Source organism: Kogia breviceps, chromosome 16 (genome assembly GCF_026419965.1).
Source record: "Kogia breviceps isolate mKogBre1 chromosome 16, mKogBre1 haplotype 1, whole genome shotgun sequence".
NCBI lineage: Eukaryota > Metazoa > Chordata > Mammalia > Artiodactyla > Physeteridae > Kogia > Kogia breviceps.
This window is the reverse complement of record NC_081325.1, coordinates 66,681,220-66,708,214: the sequence shown is the minus strand read 5'-3', so window position 1 is coordinate 66,708,214 and position 26,995 is coordinate 66,681,220. Positions and strand designations below refer to the sequence as shown.

The 26,995-nt window shown below is 43.2% G+C and overlaps 1 protein-coding gene across 15 annotated transcripts in view; it reads right to left on the bottom strand.

The window, feature by feature from the left end:
- MBNL2 (muscleblind like splicing regulator 2) overlaps positions 1-26,995 on the bottom strand; it is a 154,459-nt gene that overhangs the window by 92,450 nt on the left and 35,014 nt on the right. For all 15 annotated transcript variants that reach the window (XM_059042028.2, XM_067016573.1, XM_067016571.1 and 12 more), the window contains exon 2: positions 11,569-12,344. In XM_059042028.2, the coding sequence (XP_058898011.1) occupies positions 11,569-11,742 (174 nt within the window). In that variant the 5' untranslated portion in view covers positions 11,743-12,344. The remainder of the gene's footprint in view (positions 1-11,568; positions 12,345-26,995) is intronic.

The following is a 26,995-nucleotide window of genomic DNA, read 5'->3' as shown; positions in this document are numbered from 1 at the left end:
GTTTCCTAGGAGACTGTGAATGGAAAGTTATGATTAACTGATTAAAGCATGTTATATATTTAAAAGCTGTTCTATACCTTAAATGATGGCATCAGTCACTTATGAAAAATCCACGGAATTCCAAAGTTGAAGAGCTCATAATGAAACTTCTACCATCACTCTAAGGGTGCTACTAGATTTAACTTTAACAGCTTGACAGAGCCCCAAATTCGTCTGTTCTCACCATCTTATCGTGTCACCTCCTGTCTGAATGCAACATCTATCTCCATTGCATGCATTATGGCCGGCTAGTGTTTGATAAACATTAGCACTGGGAAGGGTGCAGCTCTACACCATTTTGGTACATAACAAATTGTAATGGGAATATTTATCATCAATGAAATGAACCAAGTGTGGTGTTAGGAACTATACAATCAACTCAGACACAAACTATTGATATTCCATTGCATCATAGATATTTACTGGTTGTTAGGCAACGAAATATTCCAGCACTGACACCGGGGAAAATTTCTCTTGCTGGGCTTGGCCATTTTAGTAATTAGTTCAGCATGGGACTGTCTCATAGTATCTCTGGCATATAAAAGAACTTTTTAAAGGACATTTCGTACAAATCCCAGGCTTGCATTATTTGAGCAGCTCCTGAGATGGGAACTTTTATCCTACCAGGCACGTTTATTAATTTTTTCCTCATACTAAACAAATACCTGTCTCTCTACAGACCTTATACATTGGCTCCACTCTTTACCTAGAGCAAGTTTACTTCCTCTTCAACAAGCCAGCTCTAATATTTGGAGAAGGCTATCATGTCTTCTCTGAATCTTTCTTTCTGCAGAGTAAATATATCCAATTCATTCCCTTATTCAGAATTCCCCATTATCTCACATGCTGGCTGTTCTCCCCTCTCACTGGCACCATAATATTTTAAACTGGGACTAAGTAGGATTGGTTGTTGTTTTATAGTTTACAGTGATGACTAATGATTTATAGGCTGTTGTGTGGTTGAACATTGCAATTAAAATTGGCACAGGAATTAGACGTCAAGGGTATAGAACAGGTGCCTGTTTTTATTTTTATTTTTAATCCTGACTTGGAAAATGCTACCAGTGAGAAATCACAGCATTTGTGCCTTATTGGAACCTTGGAAGACATATGGAAACTTTAAGTAAGACCTTCAGGGGTGCCTAATAGACTTATGCAGCATAATAACAGTTTCAGAGTGTGGGATGCAATCATTTAAAGTAATATTTTCTAAATTTGGCCGTGCATATGAATCATTGGAGAGCTTCTAAAAATACGGATTCTTGGGATCTGTACCCAGACCTACCGAACAGGTGCCTCTAAAATTTCCCAAGGGAAAAGCATTTGGGAGCCATGGATGTAGGGTATGCAACATGAAGCTCAGTCCTTCCTTTGAGCTAATTCTACCTACCCTATAAAGCTGTCTTCTGTGACACATTTTTGCTGCCTATTACAGCCAATTACTCTCTCTCTTTTCTAAAAAAAGCCTCTTCTTCTAATAATTGGTACCAAATAGTTTGGTATTTAATTGTTAATTTTACATGGCTTTTGGTCTCAGTTATTTTATAAAATCCCTCAGGGCAAGAACTCCCAAGGAATATGGCACAATATTGAACAGAGTCATTGTTGGATTGGTGAGGAGTTTTGGAGGTAGCAGAAGTTAGAGACAAAAGGGAGACAGATACTGCACGAGTCTAGCTGGAAAAGTTTAAGATTAGGGGGTTCCTTAGATAGTTACATAGGCTTTTTTTTTTCTTTTTTAAATATCAAAGACATATAAGACTTCAAAATTCATTCAAATTAAAAATCAAATTCAAAGAAATGATGCTTACATGAGATAAATACATAATACAATTAAAAATAAAAGAATGACAAGCTATATTTGGAAAGCATGAAGGAAAAAAGCAGGGGTGGTACATTTGTATTAAAGAATAAATTTGACAGAAGGTCAACTGCATATTGATACAAGTAAAACCATAAAAAAGCCACGAGTCATGAAACACTAGGCACAGAATAGCATAGTGTCAGGCCATGAAAAGCAAAAGTTGCTAGAAATATAAGGAAACACATGAGTTGTATTAAAATTTCAAAATTACATAACTCTCTGGTAGGTCAAGGAGACAAAAATTAGCAATTAAGGACATAAAGCACATGAATTATTTCATGTTTGTATAAATATCTATACACTGATATAACTTTGCACCTAAGAACAGAAAATGAATCTTACAAACACTGATCATGATCTGGACCATAAGATATTTCAGTGCATTTTTAAAGTAAAAATTGCACGACTCCATTATCTTAATAATAAAATATTACTAGAAATTAATATCAGAACTTTAAAGGAAAAAAACCTCAAATTACTTGGACATTTTAGAAATAGTCACATAAATAATAAACGAGTTAATAAGCAAACTAGAAAATAACAAATGTGAGAGCGTTGTTGAACAAAAACCTATGAGATGGAGGCAAAGCTATTTTATGTAGTGATTCACAGCTCTAAATGCTTTTTGAAGAAAAGAATTATGAGAAGACACCTAAACAGTCTACATGGGAATTTAGAAAAAAAAAAAAAGATAAAAGAAATTACGGAAACCTAGTGAGAAAGAAAATAATAAAGTAGAAGTAAAAAAATAAATGAAACATAATAATGAGAAAAAAGTAAGCCTATCTTTTGTAGGATTGATAGTTAAAACCAAGAACATGTTCTTCAAATAAAACAGACAAATCTCTGGCAAATCGGGCAAATTTAATCAAAGAAAAAAAAAACTAGAAAGAAAAAATATAATAACATTTATAAATAAATTTATTTAAACTATTTAATAATAGAAGATTAAGGTTTATAACAGGGTAAAATAAATTAGTGATTAAATTGAAAACTTGAGTAAAATAAATAATTGAGAAAAATGTAAATTAAGGTGAACTTAATGAGAAGAAAATCTATAAAGAAGGAAGAAATTGAAGCACTTATCAAAAAGTTACTTTTACTTCAATTAAAGATTTTGGAAATTTGGGGGACATAGGGCTCTCTGAGAAAGGAACACTTTCTGCAAAGTAGTTAGTTAAAGAACTGGGTTTAAACGCCGTGTAAAAATAACCTAAGTTTTAAAATTTAGGATTGAAATTGGTAATAAAAAATAATTCTGAAAAACAAATGATCCAATAGACCTTTCTGTGTAAAACGTCTAAGAAAAAGTTCATGAGATTCAAGCCAGTCTCAAGACTTGACCAAAAGAAAACCAAAAGTAATAGGAACTTCAGTCATACAAGGCACAGTTAGAAGGGTTTTCTACATAAGCAGCCTGATTTTGCATAGCAGCACCACTACTCAGATAATAAACTAGATTCTCCCGGGAGCTCTGGTTCCCACCCGGCTCCCGAGTGACCACATAGAGAGTATCCTTAGAGAACATTAAGAATAAAATAGCCAGCAGGCCAAACAGGACCAGGAGAAATGAACTCTCCAGAGGGAACGGTAACTTCCCTCTCCAAACCGTCAGTTCCACGTGCCCTAAAGGAAGGAACAGACAAGGCTACGATGCATATTCATTGGCCCTTTTAATACGCCATCAGGATGTATCTTTCCTAATAATATCCACCTCCAAAATTTATTTTAAGTTTACTCTTCTCTATCACTGCCGCCGCCACCCACCCACCCACCTAGGTGGCATCAGCAGTCATCGGGACAATGCAAAGCTTCGCGCACTGAGCTCCCCTCCCAGCCTCCTCCTGCAATCCCTTGTCCAGGCAGAGGACCTTCTCACAAGGCAAAACATCCTCTCGCTCAAATCTTAGTCAAATCTTAGTATGGGGCATAAAATCCAAACTCCTACACAGTCTCTCTCTTATTCCTTGTCTCAGGTGTGTCTCCCCCCGACCGATGGGTCATGCTGTAGTCACCCTCACCTCTTGTTTCCAGAAGTTGGCTAAGTGCTTTTCTCTCCAGGCTTTAGGGCTCTCTTTTCCCTGTGCCGGGGGAAGCCCTTCTCTCCTCACATGGCTGCTTCCTTCTCACCCTTCGGGTCTCTGCTCAGAAAGCACCTCCTTGGGGAAAGCATCCCAGGCCATCCTTTCTGTTTAAATTCTTCCTCACTCGCATTGTTTTCCATCCAAATCCCTTGTGTTTCCTTTTTAGCACTTCTCACCGCTTAAAACGAATTACTTTTTGCAGGGGCGGTGTTTCTACCCATTTGTTTCCTGTCACTCCCATTAGACTGAAAACCCCACGAGGTCAGGAACGCTGTGGGCTTTTACATGGTGCTGTGTCGCAAGTGCCTGGCCGAATCCTGCACTCTGCGGGCACTCAGCCTTTCATGAAGGAGTAACCGTCTTGACAAACTGTGATGATTTGATTCGTTGGTTTACTTTTCTCTCGTTGTTGTTTCCTGCACTTGACTGTGAGTTCCAGGGGAACAAGGTTCCTGTGCCTTTTTTGGTCATGCTTGGCGCTTAGGGGTAGCTCAGTGGCTATTTGTAGAATAAGTAAATGCATAAAGCTATTGAAGTTCTCTAGGATATGAAATTTCTTTTGCCTCGGCTTTATACAACACTCAGAACGTCTGGATCTACTAGAATCCTTCATTAAGAATTCTGCTATCCCAATATTTTCCAGGATCACTGTTTCTGTTAGCAACTCGGGCACCCAACGGGAATGGAAGAGAAGCACTGTGAATTAAATCACTCAAATGAGGCTCTGCTGCTGGTTAATTTTAGATCCTGAGCATCTGGGTCAGTGCTTAGTTTCATAGCAGGTGTGGAAAATGATATCTTCAGTGTCATTATTAATGATTTTACTAAGGGCTGGGAGCACCTGAAATATTCTTCCGAATGAGATTTGAGAAGTGGACCAGATGGGCATTTTTTTTTTTTTTTTTTTTTTTTTTTTTGCGTTACGCGGGCCTCTCGCTGTTGTGGCCTCTCCCGTTGCGGAGCACAGGCTCCGGACGCGCAGGCGCAGCGGCCGTGGCTCACGGGCCCAGCCGCTCCGCGGCATGTGGGATCCTCCCGGACCGGGGCACGAACCCGCGTGCCCTGCATCGGTCGGCAGGCGGACCCTCAACCACTGCGCCACCAGGGAAGCCCAGATGGGCATTTTTAAGAAGGCTATATTAACTGTATTCTACTTTTCAGCAAATAAGTCTTCATATTAAGATTGATTACAAATGTACCTTAGTATCTATATCATATTCAATCAAAAATTATAAGCAATGATTTTTAGAAGAATATGAAACACTCCAGTGAGATGACAGTAATCTAAATGAAATATATAAACATGCCTGACGTTGACTCTAGTCATTTTCTTTGGCTTTAACTAGGTTAAAGCCTCTGAGTCACCTTCTTTTCCTCTTTCTCCTGGCAGTATCTCATCTTCTACAGGGCTTAATATTCATTATGGGTACATGACCTCAGTCATAAGAAAACGGTCTCATCAGTCATATCCCCCAAATGCTGGTTGGTCAGGCAGGATGGCTAGGTAAGGTTGATCACAGATAAACATGTGAGCGTCTACTTACTCCCTGAATTCCAAGGGTGGGTGCTCAGGGGAGTATTTGTTCTAGAAGTTTTTGTTCAAGAAGTTTTAACCTTCTTGGTCAAAACAGAGCTGAGACAGAGTAATACATACTAGACTATAATCTTTGAGCCAGAGGAAATTGAACCAAACCAAGTGGAAAGAATATTCTATTTAGCATTAGCAGGTGAGTTCATGGGGCAATTGTAAAGCAGGTGAAGTTCATGATTGGTGAGGCTCCCCTAGAACAACCCTGGTCTCCCCAGCCCCAGGGGTGAGCCCCTGCCATGGTTTAGACCTTGACACTGAATGCCAGCTGTCTTCGGCTTCCTAGAGACTTGCTCTTGTGCAATGCAACAAGTACGTTCTAGGTCTCATAGTCTCTGGTCAGGCTCTGAGATTACTCTGAGATGGTTTGCTTCTTGTTTTTTTCTGATTATCATAATATTCCTTTCTTTTCTAAGATGATTGTCAATGGATGTGTTTTGTTGTTCTTTTTTTCCTTAATGTCCTTACTCAGCAAAAAAAAAGAGTGGGCAACTCTATGTCAGTTCCCCTCTCTTCTTACGAAATATTACTGCTCCATAAAATTCATAAAAATCTATATCATTTGGTCTGAAATTCCCACCATCAGACTCACTTCTCTGAGTCACACAGGAAAGTCTTCGTCATTAGAAAGTCACTGTTGAGTCCACATTACCTGAGAGGACTCTCGAACTTTTCTCTGTTAGCAAATGAGGACAGCTTGATCTATCAAATAAGCTAATTTTCATTTTCATTGTATCGTACTTCCAGAGTCAACCTGTGTCTCCAGTTCTTGCACAGAGCTCCCTGATTGTGAAATCTACTGGGATATTGAGAACAGGACCACAGCACATAGTTGCACAGGTTGTGCACTACACAGCTCCAGGGGGTGCCCATCAGATAGATTAGATGAGAAGCGTACCTGTGTTGTGCAGTGCACCCCGGTGCAAACATATACAGCAGCCCTATCTGAGAGGCTTGAGTCCTTTGCTGCTGAACATGCTCTACCATTCAGCGAATTCTTAGTGAGTATTTGCTGTGTGTGAAACACTGTTCTAGGCTCTGGGGATATAGCAGTGATCCAAAAAGACATGATCTCCAACTACATGGAGCTTACATTCTAGTAGAGTGGAGAAGGGAAACAAGTAACGAACAAAACCAAGTGAATATAGAGTTTATCAGATGGTGATAAGCACTAGAAAGAAGAGTAAGGCAAGGTGATGGGGAAATGGGGCCCAAGCAATGAGGGAACTACTTGAAATGAGATTGGCAACACGGCTTCACTGTTGGCATTTTTTATCATAAGCCTGAAGGGAATGAGGGAACAAGCTATTCATATAACTGAGGCAAGACTATTCCAGGCAGAGCAAAAAGCAAGTGCAAACACCCTGCGGTGGAAGGCTGATGGGCCCATATTCAGGGACAACAAACAGGCAGGGTGGTTAGACTGGAACCTGAAAAGAAAAATCTCAAACATCTCAACTGTGAGGGAAACTGTTTCACGGATTATACAGGTGTAGAGGTGGGGTTAACTTGGTCAAGGCCTTTTCTACAGGGAAGTTAGTTGCTCACGAAGCAATCTGCATTTTGTCAAGTTAACTTAACTTGGGCGGAGAAAACCATAATTTGAAAAGACACATGCACCCCAGTGTTCATTGCAGCACTATTTACAACAGCCAGGACATGGAAGCAACCTAAGTGTCCATCGACAGAGGAATGGACAAAGAAGATGTGGTACATATATACGATGGAGTATTACTCAGCCATAAAAAAGAATGAAATAATGCCATTTGCAGCAACATGGATGGACCCAGAGATTATCATACTAAGTGAAGAAATTCAGATAGAGAAAGACAAATATCATGTGATATTTGTCTTGTAGGTGGAATCTAAAAAAAATGATACAAATAAACTTATTTACAAAACAGAAACAGACTTTGAAAACAAACTTATGGTTACTAAAGGGGAAACATGGCGGGGAGAGATAAATTAGGAGTTTGGAATTAACATATACACACTACTGTACATAAAATATCAATAGATAATCAACAAGGACCTACTGTATAGAACAGGGAACTACTCAATACTCTGTAATAACCTATATGGGAAAAGAATCTGAAAAAGACTGGATATATGTATATGTATAACTGAACCACTTTGCTGTATACCTGAAACTAACACAACATTGTATATCAACTATACTCCAATATAAAATAAAAATTAAATTAAAAAAATAACAAAATTACAAAACCTAACTTGTGGAACACAGTGTTCTTGAATGTTCTGGCCTTCTGGAAAACATTTAAGCAATTCCATTGTTTATAATAATACTGTAACTTAAAAAAAATCATAAATGCTTGAATGTCCAGTGGTTTCACATAAAATGCAGTGAGGTAACAGTTGTGAATAGTGTACAAATGCCATTGTGAGAACTCCACTATATCTTCTAAAATATCTGTTATAAAAACATTTATGTATGGACAACTCTTTACAAAGACCTCAGCAAATCTCTTTTCCAAACACCCGCAAATTTATTTGTTTAGTATGTATTTATGGAAGTTTGATCACATATACAAATAACTCGTAACAAAATCAAAAAAGGAGTATCTCAGGCTCACAAATAAACTTGTCCCTCTATAGGCCAACACAGATTCATTCCTTTTACCTATTTTTATGAATAAAAGTACCCTACAGTGTTTGCAGAAAATATCTTGTACTAAATAACAACAAAAATGATGTCTGCCCCAAACTTGATTTCTTTTCATGTCATGACTGATTTGCATCACTGAGGCATTATTGCAGTAGATTTTTAAGAGTTTGGACACATTAAAAATTGGCCTCTTTAAGAGTTGACCACACCTTTCTTGTAAAGCTAGTCATCAAAATCAATGTCCATACTATATGATACTTTATTATGAAGGGAAAAAAAACTAACATCACCAGTCCCTAACACATCCGGCCTGTGCTGGCATCTGGCATATCTTAGGCCAGTTAGTCTTTGCAGTAACCTTATGAAACAGGAATTGTTATATCAGTTTTAAATAGGATGAAACTGAAGTCAAGCAGGTATGACACTTGTCTCAAATGATATAGCTAGCCTGTGTCCCCGCCAGGGTTTTTTCAAGCCCCAGCCTGTCCTGCTTCAAAGACCTTGCCCTGCTTTCTATCCCAGGCTGGTTCCACTGAGTACCACTATCCTTTTTACTACATGAAATAAAATTAAATTAGCTTCATCATTATCACCCTCATAATTTGTCATTTTAGCTGCTATTTTTGAGTGTCTCTTTTATTTACCAGTCGCCGTGGTAAGGACTCGTACTCTTTACAACCACCTTGCAAGGTGAACAGGCCAGCGTGCTGCTGGACTCCGTGCATTCTTTAGCCAGTGTCCCTGGTGAATATCCTCATTTTACTGATAAGACAACAAAGCTAAGAAGTGATAAAGGACCCACCCAAGGCTGGGAAGTGGTTGAGCAGTATTTGGAGGCAGGTCTGTCTTACTCCCATGCCTATGGGCTCTTTCCACATTCTCTACAGTTTGACAACGTCACAAATATATAACATCGCACTCAGATTAAATAACCCGAAAATTTACAATCCTGAGGCAATATACAACTCTGCTTCCACACGCGAAAATGGTCTTACTAGACACTTCTGCAAATGATCTTTAAAGTTCCTTTTTGAAAATAGTGTTCAACATTCTCACGGCTTGGTTTATGCTTTTATACTAAACATTAACTGTTCTAGATTCTTTCTCCGTGAGGTGGAATCCTCAAAAAATCGTGGTCTTGGTGAATCCACAGTGAGGTAATGAATTATAAGAATCTGGGAGTTGGGCTTCCCTGGTGGCGCAGTGGTTGAGAGTCCGCCTGCCGATGCAGGGGACGCGGGTTCGTGTCCCGGTCCGGGAAGATCCCACGTGCCGCGGAGCGGCGGGGCCCGTGAGCCACGGCTGCTGGGCCTGCGTGTCCGGAGCCCGTGCTCTGCGGCGAGAGGAGCCGCAGCAGTGAGAGGCCCGCGTGCCGCAAAAAAAGAATCTGAGAGTTGTTGTGCTGTTGATATTCAACAAATACTGAGCCTTAATAGGTCAGGCATATTTCCCTAACTGCTTACAGGAATTAAAAGTTGTGTTTTTTTAAAAAATTTTTCCTCATAACTGATAAACTGTCAGGGAGATACATTACAACCATGCAGATATCCTATTCCATAGATTAATCTTTTAAATTAATTAATTAACTTATTTATGGCTGCATTGGGTCTTTGTTGCTTGCTACACGCGGGCTTTTCTCTAGTTGCAGCGAGCGGGGCCTACTCTTCGTTGCGGTGCGCGGGCTTCTCATTGCGGTGGCTTCTCTTGTTGTCGAGCACGGGCTCTAGGAGTGCAGGCTTCAGTAGCTGTGGCACGAGGCTTCAGTAATTGTGGCGCAGGGGCTCAGTAGCTGTGGCTCGCGGGCTCTAGAGCACAGGCTCAGTAGTTGTGGCGCACGGGCTTAGTTGCTCTGAGGCATGTGGGATCCTCCTGGACCCCCAGGGCTCAAACCCATGTCCCCTGCATTGGCAGGCAGATTCTCAACCACGGCGCCACCAGGGAAGCCCTGTTTACATTTTTGAGTACAAGCAAAATAAATACTAATATAAAAATGTGCTTAGGCTGTTATAGTTTATATGAATTGTGATTTATCCATCTATTCATTTCTGTGTAGACAAAACGATTTATAATTTTAAAGTCTAATAAACTTAGATTAGACAAGAAAGATAAAAAAGAAAGAAAATGGGGTAGTTATTGAGGTAAATCACATAACTATAATTTTTCAAATTTTAATCCTTAAAATAATTCTATTGAGCTATAAATGCATTCTTCTGCTTTTAGTATATAGACACACTTTCCCTTTAATATATGATTTGAAGTCTTGTATGTAAATTTTCACTTAAAAGTCTTTTTACTTTAAGATGAATTTTTTCCAAAAAACATACCCAGTCCCTTCATACCCAAGAAAAGACTAAGGTCACTGTTTTGTAAACTCAACAGCACTATGATTTCCCAAATCTTTTTTTTTTTAAGCTATGTATCTTACCTATATCCATTGATGTTAGAACTGTCCTAGACAGTCAGGGATTGATAGAATCCATAATCTTAGGGCAGAATCAACCTCAAAGCATTATGGGCTAAGTCATGTCATCTCCATTTCCTTCAATTAGATCTTTCATTATAATTCTCCCATTTCTTCAAGCCCACAGGCTCCACCAAACTCAGTATACAACTCAGGTGCCACAGCCTCCCCAAACTTCTTGAAACAATCAGCTGGAAGCCAGCTCTCCCATCTATGGAGCCCCACAGAAGTCTGCCCTCTATCCTTCTCTTAGGGCACGTGTCCCTTTCTGTCTTGCATTGTAGCCATTTGCTGTATTTTCCCTACCAGCCAGTGAGATCACCAAGGATACCATCTTGAATCACATTCATTTCTTCTCTGATGTGCTAACTTACACATAGTAGGTTCTCAAGAAGTACTGCGTGCGTACTTAATCATTTCTGTTAGCCATGACAAATTGTCAAAGAGAGTGAAAAACCTATTAAGTAAAGTATTTTAGGAAGCCCTAGGTCAAGAAAGAAAGCCACAAGAGTAGAAAATTCTTCAAGAGGTGAATCAGAATAACTGGCACATAAAAGTGACACATTCAATTTCTTCACCTTTGTATAACCTCCAGAAGATCAAACGTTAATAAAATATTTATCTTCAGTTGTCACAAGCCAGACTTTGATTTAAAACTCTTGGGTACACGAATGTCATGCCAGACCAAAAATACAGCACCATGTATTTTTAATTTAAACAAGGATCCGTAAAAAATTTATATATACCTGATATAAAAAATGTGAGCGCAAATCTCCCAATAGTCACCACAAATAAGAAAACAGGATCTAAAATCGATTGTCAGACGTCTGTAAAGGGACCACGAAAAACATTCCATCTGAAAATCCAAAGTGGCATTGATGTGACACGTAAAACGCATTCACTTACCTTTAGGGAATCAAAGCAGGCAATGACTCTTCCATTTTCAACCTGGCAACTTTTGGGGGGGTGAGCAAATTTGCATTCGTCATCAGGGCGAGAGCACGTCCCTCTCTGGAACTGCCTGCAGACTTCCAAGGTCAGCCATTTTGTATCTCTGACCGGGGCCACATTCAAAGCCATGATGAGACAATAACTTGGATCCTGTTCGTTTCTGTTAAATGATGAAATCAAATCAAGTTCCAATGATTCCAAAACTATTGCTGTGGGAAATCCCACATGTAAGTCTGAAGGTAAGTGACAAATTGCTTCAAGAAGCCCAGTCCAGGAAACAAAGTGAGGAGAGAATTGATCGGCAGGCGGTCACTCGTCAATCACTGTGCCCCACTCGAAGCCTGCGGGCCGCAGTGAAAGCGTGCTCACTGTCATCTCTGGCTGCAAACGTCCGAGTCGCCTGATCGTTTTGCAGACACAACTGTTTTTAATAAAGTGACTTCAATATCATGGCACTCCTTGGGAGAATATGTAGTTCGGACGCTCGCAGCTGTTGACGATGCCGGAAAATAAGCCACTTAGATGTTCAGATCTTAGCAGGATTTCTCTTTCCTCTCACCTTTTAAAATTCCAAAATCAAGCAACTGGCAAAGCCAGACAATTGAGGTATCTTCGTCCACTCGTAAGGTCAGGGTAATGTGTATTTGATAGCAAAACACGATCACACAAAAGCTCCCGGGCTGTGGTTTCCAGCAAAAGTGACTTCACACAGGCACTTTTAAATCTTGAACCTGCAAAACACAAATAAAATATCAACTTACACCCAAACTCAATGGAATCAACACTTTAACAAACTATTTAGCTCTTATCTATGATTTGCGAAAGTGCAGTTTAGAGCCTTGCGCTTTGAACATAGTGAGGAAAGTTATGCATTAAAAAACAGAGAAAAGGACTTCCCTGGTGGCGCAGTGGTTGAGAGTCCGCCTGCCGATGCAGGGGACGCGGGGTTCGTGCCCCGGTCCGGGAGGATCCCACGTGCCGCGGAGCGGCTGGGCCCGTGAGCCATGGCCGCTGCGCCTGCGCGTCCGGAGCCTGCGCTCCGCAACGGGAGAGGCCACAGCGGTGAGAGGCCCGCGTACCACAAAAAAAAAAAAAAAAAAAAAAAAAAAAAAGGGAAAGAATGCAAAACTGCAACCGTACTGCAGAAATGATCTAGGCAGCAGTCCAAAAGTTAGGAATGACTCAAACAGATGAGTGTGGCAGACACAATAATTAGGCATTCTGAAACAATTCAATCTAATGTGCCTAATCACCAAAACAGTGTATTACAACTGTGACTTCCAATTAATTTCACATTTAGGCCATTGATTTTACTGTTGGAAATGCTATACCCGATCATTTGGCGTGTGACTCTCCTAAATAATAAGGATATTGTCATTCTGGATGAAGGGTGGGCTCCTTACCCTTTACATCCTTTTCTAGTTTACAGAGATTTATTTGAACTTCGAGAGGGAAAGGAAGAAGCCTTATTTATTCTCAGATCTCTTATACTTTCTCTCTACCTTTAATACTTGTGTGATGTTAGTGTTCCTTTCTAGGCTGTAAGCACTCAGAGGGTAAGGGCAGTTTGTATATTCCATTTGTTTCCCTAGGGCCTTAGTTCATGGCTATTTGGTCCTCGAAAAATATTGCTCGACTGATTTAACTGATGACGGACTCACTGACTAAGCGAATGAATGCAAGTTCATTTTAGCTGAGTCCAGTTTAGATTTTAACGGAGTCACAATCTGAGAATGTTCTGTTCTGTGGAATGCTGGAGCTGAATCACATATCTAATACAACCAAAATATAACAAGTCAATTCAGATTTCTAAGATCAGCACAGTTCGTTTCTTTTAATATCTCCAGGGATTATGAAATTATTAAAACATTAAAAATTTAACATTACTGAGTCAAGCATGAATGAAGGACTAAATATCAGAAGTTGGTCATTTTTATATATTGGATGTGCCACGGGCTACCTTAGATACTTGCTTAGCTTTGATGGCCTTCTAAAAAATTTATAACTAAAAATTCAATGGAGGCTGGAAGTAGGTTATTTAAAATCGTCATGTACCACAGAAGTTCAGAGAGCAATAATTCTTGAGCGATTCACAAGTGTTCCGTGAAAAAGTAAGTCTCACAACCAATTAAGTTTATTTAACTCCAGGCAAACCAAGCTGAACAGGCTTCCTTGCAAGAGGGCGTTTTTCGGCCTTGAATGAGTCTCCAATAGGGGAAGAGAAGCAGTGGCGTCTCTCAAGCTTATCTGATTGTGGATCATTTATTTAGCGGGCCATCTCCCGGGACTAGTGGGAAATGCTTCTTCATCCCAATACTTGTCTTACTTGTTGGCAGAAGTGTTTGAATGAGTTATAATTGCATGTGCATTTAAGGAAATTGGCAACCTGGAAAGCTATGACACATTCCAAGCTCCCCACTGTGAAATATCTGAGGGGCCAGACAGGTTCCTGCTGGTCTTTATGGCAGGATTGCACTCCCAGCAGCTAACATCAACTATCTTAACTTCAAGAGTTTAAGAAGATGACTTTAATAACCAAATTGCCTCTGGGTCAGGTTTCACCAACCAGCCTGGACCTGCACCCTCATTACCTCAACCCTTACCTCTAAACCCCATGAGAACAAAGCAAGGGAAGCAAGGGACAAGGAAGCATTTCGGCTTGTGTGTTCAGTGGAGCTGAGGCGCCAATAATGTGGAGACAAAATGAGGGGCTGGACACACATAGTGCATATTTGCCAAATATTTTGCAGCGTCCCTGAGTCCCAAGGACCTGGGTCCAGTGGGGTCACAGGACAACAAAAGATGCAGGAGATGCTCTTCCTCAAAGCAGCACAGTCTTGGCCGATGCTTCACGTGTAGGAAAAGAAACAGGCATACACATATTCATGCACAGATGGCAAATGAATCATTACTCAAGCCTTCCCCCAAATCACACAGGAACAATGCTCTAAACTCAGTCCAGTGAATGGGGTACACTTTTGCTTATACTTCTAGATAAGAAGGCATTTTTCCCCACCCTGGGCGAAATGGAGTGCCATTTCTACTACTATGAAAATCCAACCAGAATTTAGATGGTCAGACTCGATCAAGATGGACTTGCTTTTGAAAACAGAGGAACCAAGTTTCTGACGGCCAGAGTCCTGTGCAAGTCAAAGACGTTCCACAAGGCTCGTCAGGTTGCACCTAAATATATTGCTGTCCTAACCGTTCATGAATCCCCTCTTTCTCCCGGCTTCTTCTCTGTTGCTATCCTAAAAGTTACCGAGCTACCGTTACAAAGACATCACCTCTCTTGGGCCATGACAACCTCCATCTTCTGGAGTGGGTACAGCAAACAGCTGTGGGAATGAGGAAGTGAGAATAGATTTAATTTAGGTCAGGGGAGGCCACTGAAGGAGATAGGCGATGGTGGGCAAGGATGGAGAAGACCAACCTTTAACACGGTTATCAAGGGACAAGACTAAATTAACTAACAGACACATAGAGCAAATTACATACTGGGTCTACCAGACTGGAGGTTCCTGGGAGGCCCACTAGCCACATGTGCCTATTGAGTACTTGAAATATGGCTAGCGTCATATGTGGGACTAAATTTAAAATTTTTTATTTTTCTATTTTATTTTTATTTATTTATTTATTTTTATTTTATTTTATTTATTTTTTTATTTTATTTTTTTCTTAATTAACGTAAATTTAACTTAAAAGCTGATCCTCAGTTTACTTATTGGAAAACTTTTAAGTATGCTTGGACCGACTGGAGTATATGAATCTACTTTTCCGTTGTAAATTTTATGAAATCTAAATACAGAGCAAGTATCTCTAATAAAAAGCCAGCATCCGAATTGAGATGTGTTCTAAGTATAAAATACACACTGATTTCAAAGACTTAGTACGAAACCAAAAACCCATGAAAACACCCCGTCAATATTGCTTCATATTTACTACATGGTGAATTGACAATATTTTTAACAAACTGGATTAAATATTATTATTAAAATGAAACTCACTCGCTTCTTTTTAGCTCCCCTCCAAAAAATTCAGAATTATATATGTAGCTTACATTATATTTCTGCTGATGGCGCTGTTGTAGGGGCTTTTGCGTTTCTTCGATTAGCCACAGCACTTTCTGGAATGGTGGAAAGTACCCTGTCCTAAGAGCCAGGTTCCAGCCCTTGTTTTGCGAAGCCTCCTTCATATGACCTTAGTAAGTCAATTTCTCCGAGACCCAGTTTCTTCATCTGTAAAATGTTAATGATAGTTCCTACCTACCTTACATGGTTACTGCCACGAAGGACTGATTACAGAAGAAACATAAAAACACTCTGTGAACAGTCAAGAGCCGTCCCAAAGCAAGGTGATGAAAGGATGAGCCGTTCTATAAATATTTATTGAATAAATCCACTTCCAGGCTTCCTCTCTGCAGTCGTTCCCTATCAATGACTGGGGTCAGGCCTGGGGTGGATCTGCTCCAGCCACAGATTCTGAGAGCAGGACGGTACCTTGCAGATCAAAGAGCTGACTGCCCGGGGCCTCTTACCCGGAGCGCCCCTCATTTCTCAGACCGTCTCACTCCGCAGCCGAAGGGAACCCACAGACAAGTTTCCCCAAGTCCACATCCCACGGTGTCACTACAAAGGCCTGAGCCTGCTGTCTTCCTCCAGCTGCTACCAACCCAGAAGAAGATGAAACACTTTTGGGGCCCGGCGGTCACCCTGGGGGTGATGCCAAGTCCCCGTACACTGGTTGCAGTGATGAGGAGTCCATTTGGCTCGAGGCCTTGGTGGGAGCACAGTTGCTGAGTGAGCTCCCAGCGTCCTGGGGGAGGGGGGAGCAGGGGGTGGCACTTTCCAGTTCACCTGCCTAGAGGGGTCCCTGTTAAAATGCGTCTGTGTGGAGAGGGCACGTCTTTCTGATTCTCAAAAAGCTGCCACGGGTGTCAGCTTTGGATCCATTCGGTGCCGGGCACCGTTTACCTTTCCTGGAAGTTTCTGCGCTGCTCTGGGAAGCAAGGTCTCCTGCTCCCATTATTTTCCGGTGTTTTCTGTTTTAAGTTTCTCCCAGTGCTTTGCTTTTGCTTCTATTTGCTTCGCTCCTTTTCAGCTGTGCTTCAGCTTTACTTCCAGCTTCACAATCAATCCCATCCCATATTAGCTCCTTCCCAGGCAGAACCTGGGAAGAATTCTGAAGCACTTGTTCCCAGTTATTTCTCTAGCCGCTGCAGGTATTCCCTTCCCGTCCTCTCCAGGCATTCAGGCACCCCACGTTCTCTCCCCCTCCTGCCTTTCTAAGCCCCCTCACAGAGGAGGGCATGATCTGGCCCTTGAGGCTCTGCTGAGTCACCAGGCTGGTAGCCCTCACCGGCCCTGCACCCTGAAGCGGGGCTCCGGCCTGACCTCCTTCATTCCCCTTTATAAAATTAATTTTCTTTATTTATTTTTAAAATTTTTGGGCCACACCACACGGCATGTGGGATCCTACTTCCCCCGACCAGGGATCGAACCCGCGCCCCCTGCATTGGAAGCGCGAAGTCTTAACCACTGGACCGCCAAGGAAGTCCCCTTCATTCCCCTTTTGATGGCCTCTCTGTAGTCTGTCTTTTAACACAGCCTGGTAATTATTTTTAAGTAGACATCATTATTCCTTAATTCATGAGAACTGTGAATATTGATTTATCCAAGTGTCTCCCCCCAGTATAAGCGCCTGTGTATCTAATAGACTGTCATTATTTTCAAATCCGCAGAGTTCAGTTCAGTGCTTGGTATCTAGAATATGCTCAACGAGTATTTGTCCAATAAACTCCTGATCCTCCTCCAAAGAGCATTTGCATTTTAATATGGACCGAAGTCTAACCTAAAGGAATAAGGCTCCGAATAGAGTTTCAGTATCATCCTGTAGGAAAATTCCAGCAAGTGCCACCAGCCTACCCTGTTGTTGCCAAGTAAGTTGGGGGTCAGGGTGAGGAGCTGCCCCAGAGATAAATTATTTGAGCTTCAAAACCCTGAATCTTTAGGCCAGAGGTTTGCAAAGTGTAGTATACATGGGCCAGCAGCCCCTGGGAGCTTATTAAAAATGCAGGTTCTCAGGCCCCAGCCCAGAGGTCCTGGGTCCGAAGTCTTGGGGGTAGGGCCCAGTAATCTGTGTGTTTGACAAGCCCTCCAGGGGTGACTCTGAAGCACCCCCAAGTTTGAGAAGCACCGTGGTAAGCATCTCTTGCCGCCCTCCCGTGTGCCAGGCATCCTTTGGGTTTCTGAGGGAACCAAGATGTCTGCCCTGAGTCGATCACAGGGTCTTGGGGTCACCGATTCCCACACAAACAGTTGCGGGAGGGCTGGCTGAGGGTTTCTCCCCGTGGCTGTGTTTCTGATCAGTCAAAACAAAACAAAACTAGATGACACAGGAAACACCTGAGAGATTTGTCCCCGCTAAGACTTGATTCTATGAGAATTTGAAAAATAGATTGTCTCATAGCTTGCAGATTTTGTTCAGGATGAAGCAGGCCTTTGATGGGGGTAAATAGGGCTTTGTTTCTAGGGCCCTTGTCTGAGAGAGGCCCGTCTTAGGGGGCTGGCGGTCCTTGGTGGCCAGCAGCTTGGTCCTCAGCCGCATGACGCCAGAACTCTCCACAGAGGGGCTGCTGTGTAAAGCCCCAGCGCCAGATATGACCAATATGGAGGTTCACTGCTGGACTCATCTTCAAAGGGAAGGCAAGACTGAAGTTCCAGGATAAGGAAAGGAGGTTCTGTAGTATTTCCTGAAATGCCAAAGGACTTGCTGTTCAACAGTACAAAATAATCCCAAGCTTTCTTTTAGGGTCTTCACTTATGTGACGCTTCATCTTTCAAAACATATTGTAAACTCTTCTAGGTATTAGAGGTTCAGAAAGCTGTGACTTGTGACTGCAGGAAAGAATTCGTTCCTTACAGGCCCTCTGCGATGTCGCAGGCCGAGTTTGGAAAGCACTGTCCTTCACTCTACCACCCTGGCGACCTGCCCCAGGCCACGCCCCTCAGACAAGCCCGGGCTGTGGACCCCAGGTGTCCTCGCCTTGCCAAAGCTTTGTAGCCAGTTTGTACATTTCTGAAGGGAAACACATCCATCATGTCCAATCTTAAGACTGAGACTGATTGAAACGTTAAGACCGCCTTAAGGAAAATAGTTCTGCAGCACACAGCTCCTCCAGCAAACTCTCGGTCATCTAAGGTATTTTAGCTGTCTGCCAGACAATGGCCTCCTAGAGAGCTGATTAAAGGATCCTTGCAAAGCAAACCGATTTCTGAGTCAGACAGTCAAGGACTTATTATCCATTAAGTAATTTATGGGATGCCTTTAATTTTATTTTGCATAAATCGAATTACATAAAGAAACTATGTCTCCTTGAGTTTCCCAACTTCTAATTTGGAGAATCTTGGATTTCCTATTTTTAACCCTTTATTTATTTATTTAATTTTGGTAATTCATTTTCATGAATTTTTCCCTTTTTACGTATATATATATATATATATATATATATATATATATATATATTTAACATCTTTATTGCAGTATAATTGCTTTACAATGGTAGGTTAGTTTCCGCTTTATAACAAAGTGAATCAGCTATACATATACATATATCCCCATATCCCCTCCCTCTTGCGTCTCCCTCCCACCCTCCCTATCCCACCCCTCTAGGTGGTCACACAGCACCGAGCTGATCTCCCTGTGCTATGCGGCTGCTTCCCACTAGCTATTTTACATTTGGTAGTGTATGTATGTCCATGCCACTCTCTCACTTCGTCCCAGCTTACCCATGTAAATTGGTGCAGCCACTACGGAGAACAGTATGGAGGTTCCTTAAAAAGCTCAAAATAGAACTACCATACAACCCAGCAATCCCGCTACTGGGCATATACCCTGAGAAAACCATAATTCAAAAAGAGTCATGTACCTCAATGTTCATTGCAGCTCTATTTACAATAGCCAGGACATGGAAGCACCCTAAGTGTCCATCGACAGATGAATGGATAAAGATGTGGCACATATATACAATGGAATATTACTCAGCCATACAAAGAAACGAAATTGAGTTATTTGTAGTGAGGTGGATGGACCTAGAGTCTGTCATACAGAGTGAAGTAAGTCAGAAAGAGAAAAGCAAGTACTGTATTTTTAATCTTTCAATTCTTAAAACACATTGTTGAAAAATGATCCTTCGTTCCTGTGAGTGGCTTGACATCTCTATTTCTGGAGCTTAATTTAAAATCTCTCTCCACATGCTCTCTCCCTTGGTCCTTGACTCCCTGTATCCTGCGTGTCAGAGGCAAACGCCCGGGCTGGAGAGGCACCCAGAGCAGCAGTGGCCGGAGCACTGGGCTAAAAGCCACTGGACCTCCAGGAGTGGGTGTAATCACAGCCACTGAGAAGAGGCCCCCGACTGGGACCTTCCCATGGGAACCCCAGAGGACCAATACAGATAAGAAATGAAAGCAGTCCCAGCTGCCAAAGCAATACAGAACCTCATTGACTTTTCCAAGAAAAAAAGTGAAGGGAACGGCAAAAGTGACTGTCCTTAAAAAGAGTTTTCTTTCTAGACACCTTAAGATTTTTTTAAAAATTTATTGGAAATATAAATGAAATAGTGCTTTGAAACTTTGGCATGGGTTAGGGGTAAGAACCAAGTTTTCTACTCTGGATTCTTGTCAATCATTCCTCTGTCCCGAATAGCTGTGAAATGTCACCTAAGCTCTCTGAGTCTCAGTTTGCTTGTTTGGAATCATGGAGACTGGAAATGCCTCAACCATAAACGGATATACTGCACCCAAAATATAATGAGTAGTATATTGCAAGGACTCTCTATTTGGTGTCGAACCCTATCAGCATTAGCTAAGGCATCAACTTTCCTTAAACTTGTGTTCATGTACACACACACACATACACATATACACACACAGGTGGAAATGACTCCTACTCACCAAGAGTTATACATTTGTGTAACGCAAATGAAGTGTAACTTAAAGAAAGCAGAAAGTCTCTTTCTTTGATGGTGGTACAAAGTATGAAGTCCTTCAGAGAATGTTAGACAAAACTTTGATAGATACTCTTCAAAAACGAATTCCAAACACTCATTCATTCTAAGCAGGGAAAGAACCACGGCTACCAAGCATGTCTTCATTTCACGTGGTACTTGTCTTTTGAACATACTTTCAAATACATTTCTATAGAGGAAATTAAACGCCGGGGCACCCAAGTCACACAGTAAGTCAGATAAGCCAATGTTTCATAATAACAGAAATAAAAGGAGAAATTCCCCGACTAAAAATTTTCCTCTTGGACCTTGTCTCTTAAAGTACAAGTGAAAAATTCATAAAATCTGGAAATCATTTTAATGCACGAAAATTTCCAGCCCATTTTCATTGTAGTTTCCAGGAACGGGCAGAAAAAGAAATCCCTTCTTCAATTAGAAGAGGAGAGATTTCTAAACATACTCCTGAAACTACAGCCAGATATAATATATTCAACACATATTTGTATTCAAATTATGTTGTTTCACTGCGCCTGTGTTTTCTATCTAAACATTTATCATTCAGTTAGGAGCTGCTCTTATTAGAATAAAAGCAATTGTATTAGATACCATTTAAGACTGACAGCACTTACCGGTTTCCTGGATGTCCAGGACCCAGTGGCTGCAGTGAGAACAATTATCGAGCTGCAGGCTGCAACCTAGGCCTGAATGCCAGAGAATTCTTCCTTCAGAACTTCCATTTCCTTCCCAGACACAGCTGCTGGTGGCCAGGACTGCTTTTCAGCTGACCTTTTCCCTTTCCTCTCTCTCTCTATCATCACCAGCCAAATGCCTAGTTCATCTGCCTGTACACGTACAACGACCAATGCCCCCTTCTTTGACAAAATGTTTGTAACGTAACTTTTATTACCACCAGATGAAAATCGTAAATAATCTAGCCAACGTGTACACGTTGAAGAAAACTCAATATATTGTCATAACTGAAATATAACTAAGATATCAAAGGAAGTCGTTATTTATAAAATAAATAATGTGTGTTTTAAAATGTCCATGCTTAGGCACAAATATGTTAGAAGACAGAACGAAGTGGTCGGATGTTCACACCTTGTTTTGCGTGACGGGATCAACGCAGACTGACATGGGTGAGACAGGTGGCTTTTAACGATGCCAATCAATTCCTGTTAAAGTTCCTAACACGTTAAAGAACAATCTTGACTCAGTTCACACAGTTGTTGTATTCTTGAAAAATTCAGTTATAGTGACTGTCCAAAAACTAAAAAATAAATTAAAAAAAAAAAAAAAACCACTCCCTGCAAATACGTGGAACAGTTAAGATCTTGACCCAGATCACCCAGAACAGGATTTTTATCCATGTGAATGTCCAGAACTCATGAGATACAGACTAGTTCTTTACTCCCAGGGAGTCATATTCATTGCAAGATGTCAAAATCCTTTACTTCAGACCATTACATTCCAGAGATGTTGCCTGGTCATTAGGACAATGGCGGGGGAAAATGCTCCTTTAAATTTCCGAAGTTCTCTATAGGGAGTGGTGTTGTCCCCATTGAGAATAGTCATGTAGGGTCTTAGGCTGAGTTCGTCTGAGTAAGTAGGCTCAGTTATAAAATGTCAGGATCTTTACTCTGGTAGATATTGGGGAGTACTTGAGCTCTAGACAAGTCCCCGACTGGAGGGTCACTTAGGACGCACTAGAATTAGAAGAGCTCGCAGGTGGTGAACTTGGTAGGCGATTCCAGCAATGGTCCAGGAGCAAAGGAGTAAGCCAGGCCCAAAGTTATAGTGCAGGGGTGGGAAGGAAAAGGAGGAGGGTGATTCCATATCATGGCTGGGGTAAAATCATCAGAAAAAGATAAACTGGGGGGATTGGGGGTGAGGAGTTCAGGGAAGAGAAGATTTGTCAAAGAGGACCTCCAAGTGTGGGTCCTGTGTGGGCGGAAGAGCACTGATGCTTTGCCCAGGAGGAAGGATGCTGGGGGGTGGAGGCAAATTGGAAACGGGACATAGAGGTCGTGGTCATGGATGCGTAGTTGGAGTTAACGTTCATAGAAGTGATAGCTAAAACCACAGACTGGCTAAAATGGGAGAGAGAGAGAAAAAAGAGAGAGAGAGAAACACATATCAATATTCACGTCTGTGTGTATATCTAGGAGAGAAAAAAAGAAAGAGTTGGACAGGGTCATGGACACTTTGTTCAGTTATTCAGAGGTGGCAGAAAGCAGAGGAGCAGGTGACGCCACAGGAAAAGAATAATGAGAGACAAAAGAGCCTCTGAAGAGCGCTGCATCCAGGGTGCTGGGAGAGAGATTCAGAGTTTCAAGGAGGACCGAGCAGCCAAAAATGTTCAGTGCCACAAGATCAAGGGCATGCGGACAACTGGTGGTGGCTAGATGCCATAACAAGGGGGTCACTGCTGACTTTCCAGGTACCAGTTTCGGTGGCACTTGCACACCGAAGGAGGGAGGAGGGTGCTCAGCGCCTGCAGCTCCCTGGAGTGTCTGAGGTCGCAGGAACACCATGCAGCAGCCAGGAGAGTTTTGAACCCCCTGTGTTCTGCAGGCAGACGGCCCCTGATCACCTGTGCGCTCCTGGGGAAGCGACCTTTGTGAACGCGAGGTTTGTGCACAGAATTGTAAGAGACCCAGGAGAGACCCAGGCGGGAACCCGCTTCTGCATCACTCTCCCTCCTTTCCTTTCTCTTCTGAGTGGAAGGAGAGAAACACAACAGGAGCGTGGGAAGATGCCAGGATGGGGGTGTGGGCCAGAGGAGGCACCCAAGGTAGGGGAGGCACGAGGGCATTAGCTCCGGGGGAGGCTCTGAGGCCCGGGCCGACAGAAGGAGGGGAGTGACGGCGACCGCCTGCTTTCCCATTGGAGGGCAGGCAGGAAGAACGGGGCAGCTCTTGTGGCCCCTACATCTCAGCCGGGGAGGAGATGTTCCACCTGCTGCGACAGGTTGAGGTGGAACCTGGGATGTGGCCCACAGGAAGAGAGAGAGAGAGCCGAGGAGTGTCAAGCGGCCCAGGAGGCACCACCTGAGCGGGACAGCATGAACTGGTCTGAAATGAACGATTTCTCCATCTATCCTTGGCAACCTGGGACCAGGGGCAGAGAAAGGATGCTACCGAATTCAAAGGTCCAGGCCTCGGAGGTGGGACAATTTAAAGCAACACAAAGGGCGGAATTCTAAGAAGAGGACGTGCAGAGGTGGCTGAAGCCGAGGAGGTGGGTGAAAGGGCCGTACTCCTCTCCTTGCGGAAATTGTATCTGTTACCCTGTGACTGTGTCTGAGCGCATCATGAAGTATCTGGGGCGGAGGGGGTGGGGGGGGTGCGTGCGCATGCGCACGCGGGCGTGAGTGACGTCAGAAGTGCGCGTGGCTGGACTCCCCAACCAAGCGGTTCTGGATCAGTCGTGGGCTCAGCACGTAATAATCACATGTGATCTGCGAGTGAGTGAAGGGCCAGTGGCTTCCCTTGGGTGCGAGCGAATAGCTGCAGAAGGTGCCATGGGGAGTGCGCACGTGTCAAGAAGAAAGAGGCAGGTGTTGGAAGAGGCCGTTGGGCAGAGGCGGCCGATAGCTTCCCTGGTTGACAGCACTAACCTGGGGGTGAACGGCGAGATAAGATCCAGGGACTAACTTAAAACAAATATTTATGGAGAAGCATTTGAGATAATGGTTTTCAGGTGAAAGGTGATAACGATGAGAGCATTCAAAGAGTTTCTGCCTCGTGGCCGGCGTTACTTGGAGGAGGAGGCTGGCATATCTGGGTATGGTGAATGGTGGCGGTGAGGAAAGGGCTAGAACACAGGCAGTTTGGCTGCAAAATCCACCAGGCCTCTGCTTCACCATTCTCTCCTCCAGTTTAGAGCTTTAAGCCCACTGGATGGTGACGACTCCCAAATGTGTATCCCTTCTCTCTCTCTCCCTTCTTCCCTCCCTCCCTCTCTCTGCTAGCCCACCTCCCATCCATCAGGAAGTTCCACTGGCCCTACCCTTCTAATAGATCCAGAACCTAGATCCACCTCCCCTGCGGGCACCTTCAACTATACCATTATGTCTCCTGTAAGTTAACGCAGTAACCTCCTAACGCTTGCCTCCTGCAAGCCCATCTCATATTATTCTGACGAATCCCTTGCAAACGTAATCAGATCACAACACTTCTCTGCTCAGACGCCTCCAGTGGCTCCCCACCTCCTGTGTGTGAAAGCCAAGAGCCTTGCGATGGCCCGTACTGACCTCCCGGACCCGCCCACACCTTCGCTGACCTCCTCTCCCCTTGTCCACTCCCCCTCAGCCATCCTTGCCTTTGGCTGGGCTTTGAGCGGCCAAACATGGGCCTGCCTGGGACTTTGACCTGCTCTTCCCCGGCTGAGAATGTGCCTCTCCCAGATGTTCAGATATTAGCCTGGGGTAGGCCATTCCTGATGTGATACTGTTTCAGTCCTACCTCCTCACTCCAGCTCACCCTGCTGTATTTCCCTCCAGAGTCCTGATCATTATTTTACACTCACATATTTACCTACTACTCTGTTCATGTTCTCCCCCCAACCACAGTGTGATGTCCGTGACGGCAGGGTCCGTCTGTATCCCTGACATCTAGTGCAACACCAAAACTTTAGGACATGGTAAGCACGCAATAAATATTTGCTGAATGAGTAAGTGGCTGAATGCACAAAGAAGTGAAAGAACATGCTACACAGCCCATAGTTTGTACTGCCTTTATGGTTTGCTTTGTTCCATCTTCGTGACGTGATTTGTCATATTCCTCAACCATTGCTCTTGTGGCTAGCTCTCTGGGACCCTGATTTCTTAGCTTTAAAAATGGAGAGGGTGCAACAATTTCTCAGGCCACTTCTGTCCTTCAAGTTCTGTGATTGTGCAGTGATTGGCAAGGCTGGTTTAAGGAGAAGTGTATTTTTAGGAACTCTTCTGGAAATCTTATCAGCTCGGCTGGGTTTGGCCTAGATTTGTTAGCTGGCTGTTCGAGAGCCGGGGGATCTAACAGGAACATCAGTGCGGGGGTTTGGGGGGGAGCCTCTGGGGAGCTCGTTGTGTCCCTGCTCCAGAGTTCAGATCCAAGGGGGCGTCCAGGCGGGGTGGAGAGGTGGCGGCTCTGTACTCAACACCCGGCAAGGAGGAGCTGTTGAATACTTCAGCCCCAGGTGGCAGAAAGGACACAGATCTAGGTCTTGGGACCCCAGAGGTTTAACTGTTCTTCTTTACATGTTCTCTTCTGAGAAAAGAGCAGCCCACAGATTGCTACTGTACACCCAGAACTCAGCCGCACCCCAGCCCTGTCTTCACGGTGTGGTGGTGGGAGCTGCTCTGCTCTCAGACCTCCAGGAGTCTCTCGAATTTTCTGAATAGAAGCAATACTGGCTCCTGAAGGCTGTCAGCCAGAAAAGGTTGCTGAAAGTGGCCGTGAATTTGTTTCTTGATAAGACTGGGCTCCAAGAGGCCCTGCCCTGGCCGTGGTATACTCCAGCAAGTGAAGGCACAAATTGTGAGCCACGCGCACCCTCAACACAGGGTACCCTGGGGGGTTGACGTATCTCTGCAGGCAAACCAGAGGGGGTGGGTTTTCCTCCGCCCTGGTCCCCTGAGCCAACGGCCATTGCTAGGTCCCATTCTTCTCGAGATCTGTAAGCTGGTGTTGAATGCATCACAGAGAGGTTCTGCTGGGAAGAACCTTCCAGCTTTCCATTGTCTTTTCACATCCAACCCCACCCCACTAACTGGGGGGAACACAGTCATTCTGTCACAGAACCAGATATGGGGTTATGTGGATTGGATGCTCCCAGGGTTCAGAAGACCCCAGAAGGATGCAGAGTGCTACTTGTTTGTTTGAACACTGTGGGAAAGATACCAGCAGGGTCAGGCATGCAGGTGATGGTATTTCATTAATATTTAACCGAATAAAAATTTCCGTACAGAGCACCATTTGACTTCAGCAGAAAAACAGAGCCCAGGAATTCAGGATCAGGGAGAGGTCAATCCACTAAAAGAGGATTTTAGTTTTGTTGTCATTTCACTGACCCAAGAAGTTAAAAAAAAAAAAAAAAAAAATCAACTTCCTGCCACACTTTTAAAAATCGCCATTGACAAGGCACGACTCAAGTCGCATGTACAAAGCAGGCTACAAAGATGGTGTGTCAACAGTTCCTCTTCTCTTTCGGGAGATGGAGCTAGAATCGAGATCAACAACAAATATTTACTGCACTTAAACCGGGAGCTCTGAGTAATAAAGAAGGCCAAACGTGGCAACCAAAGGGATATTCTGTAAAAATGTACGGCACTCTGATACGGGGCGTTATCGGGTCCCGTGATTCCTAATTGCTGGAGGCAGGTAGCATCCGCTC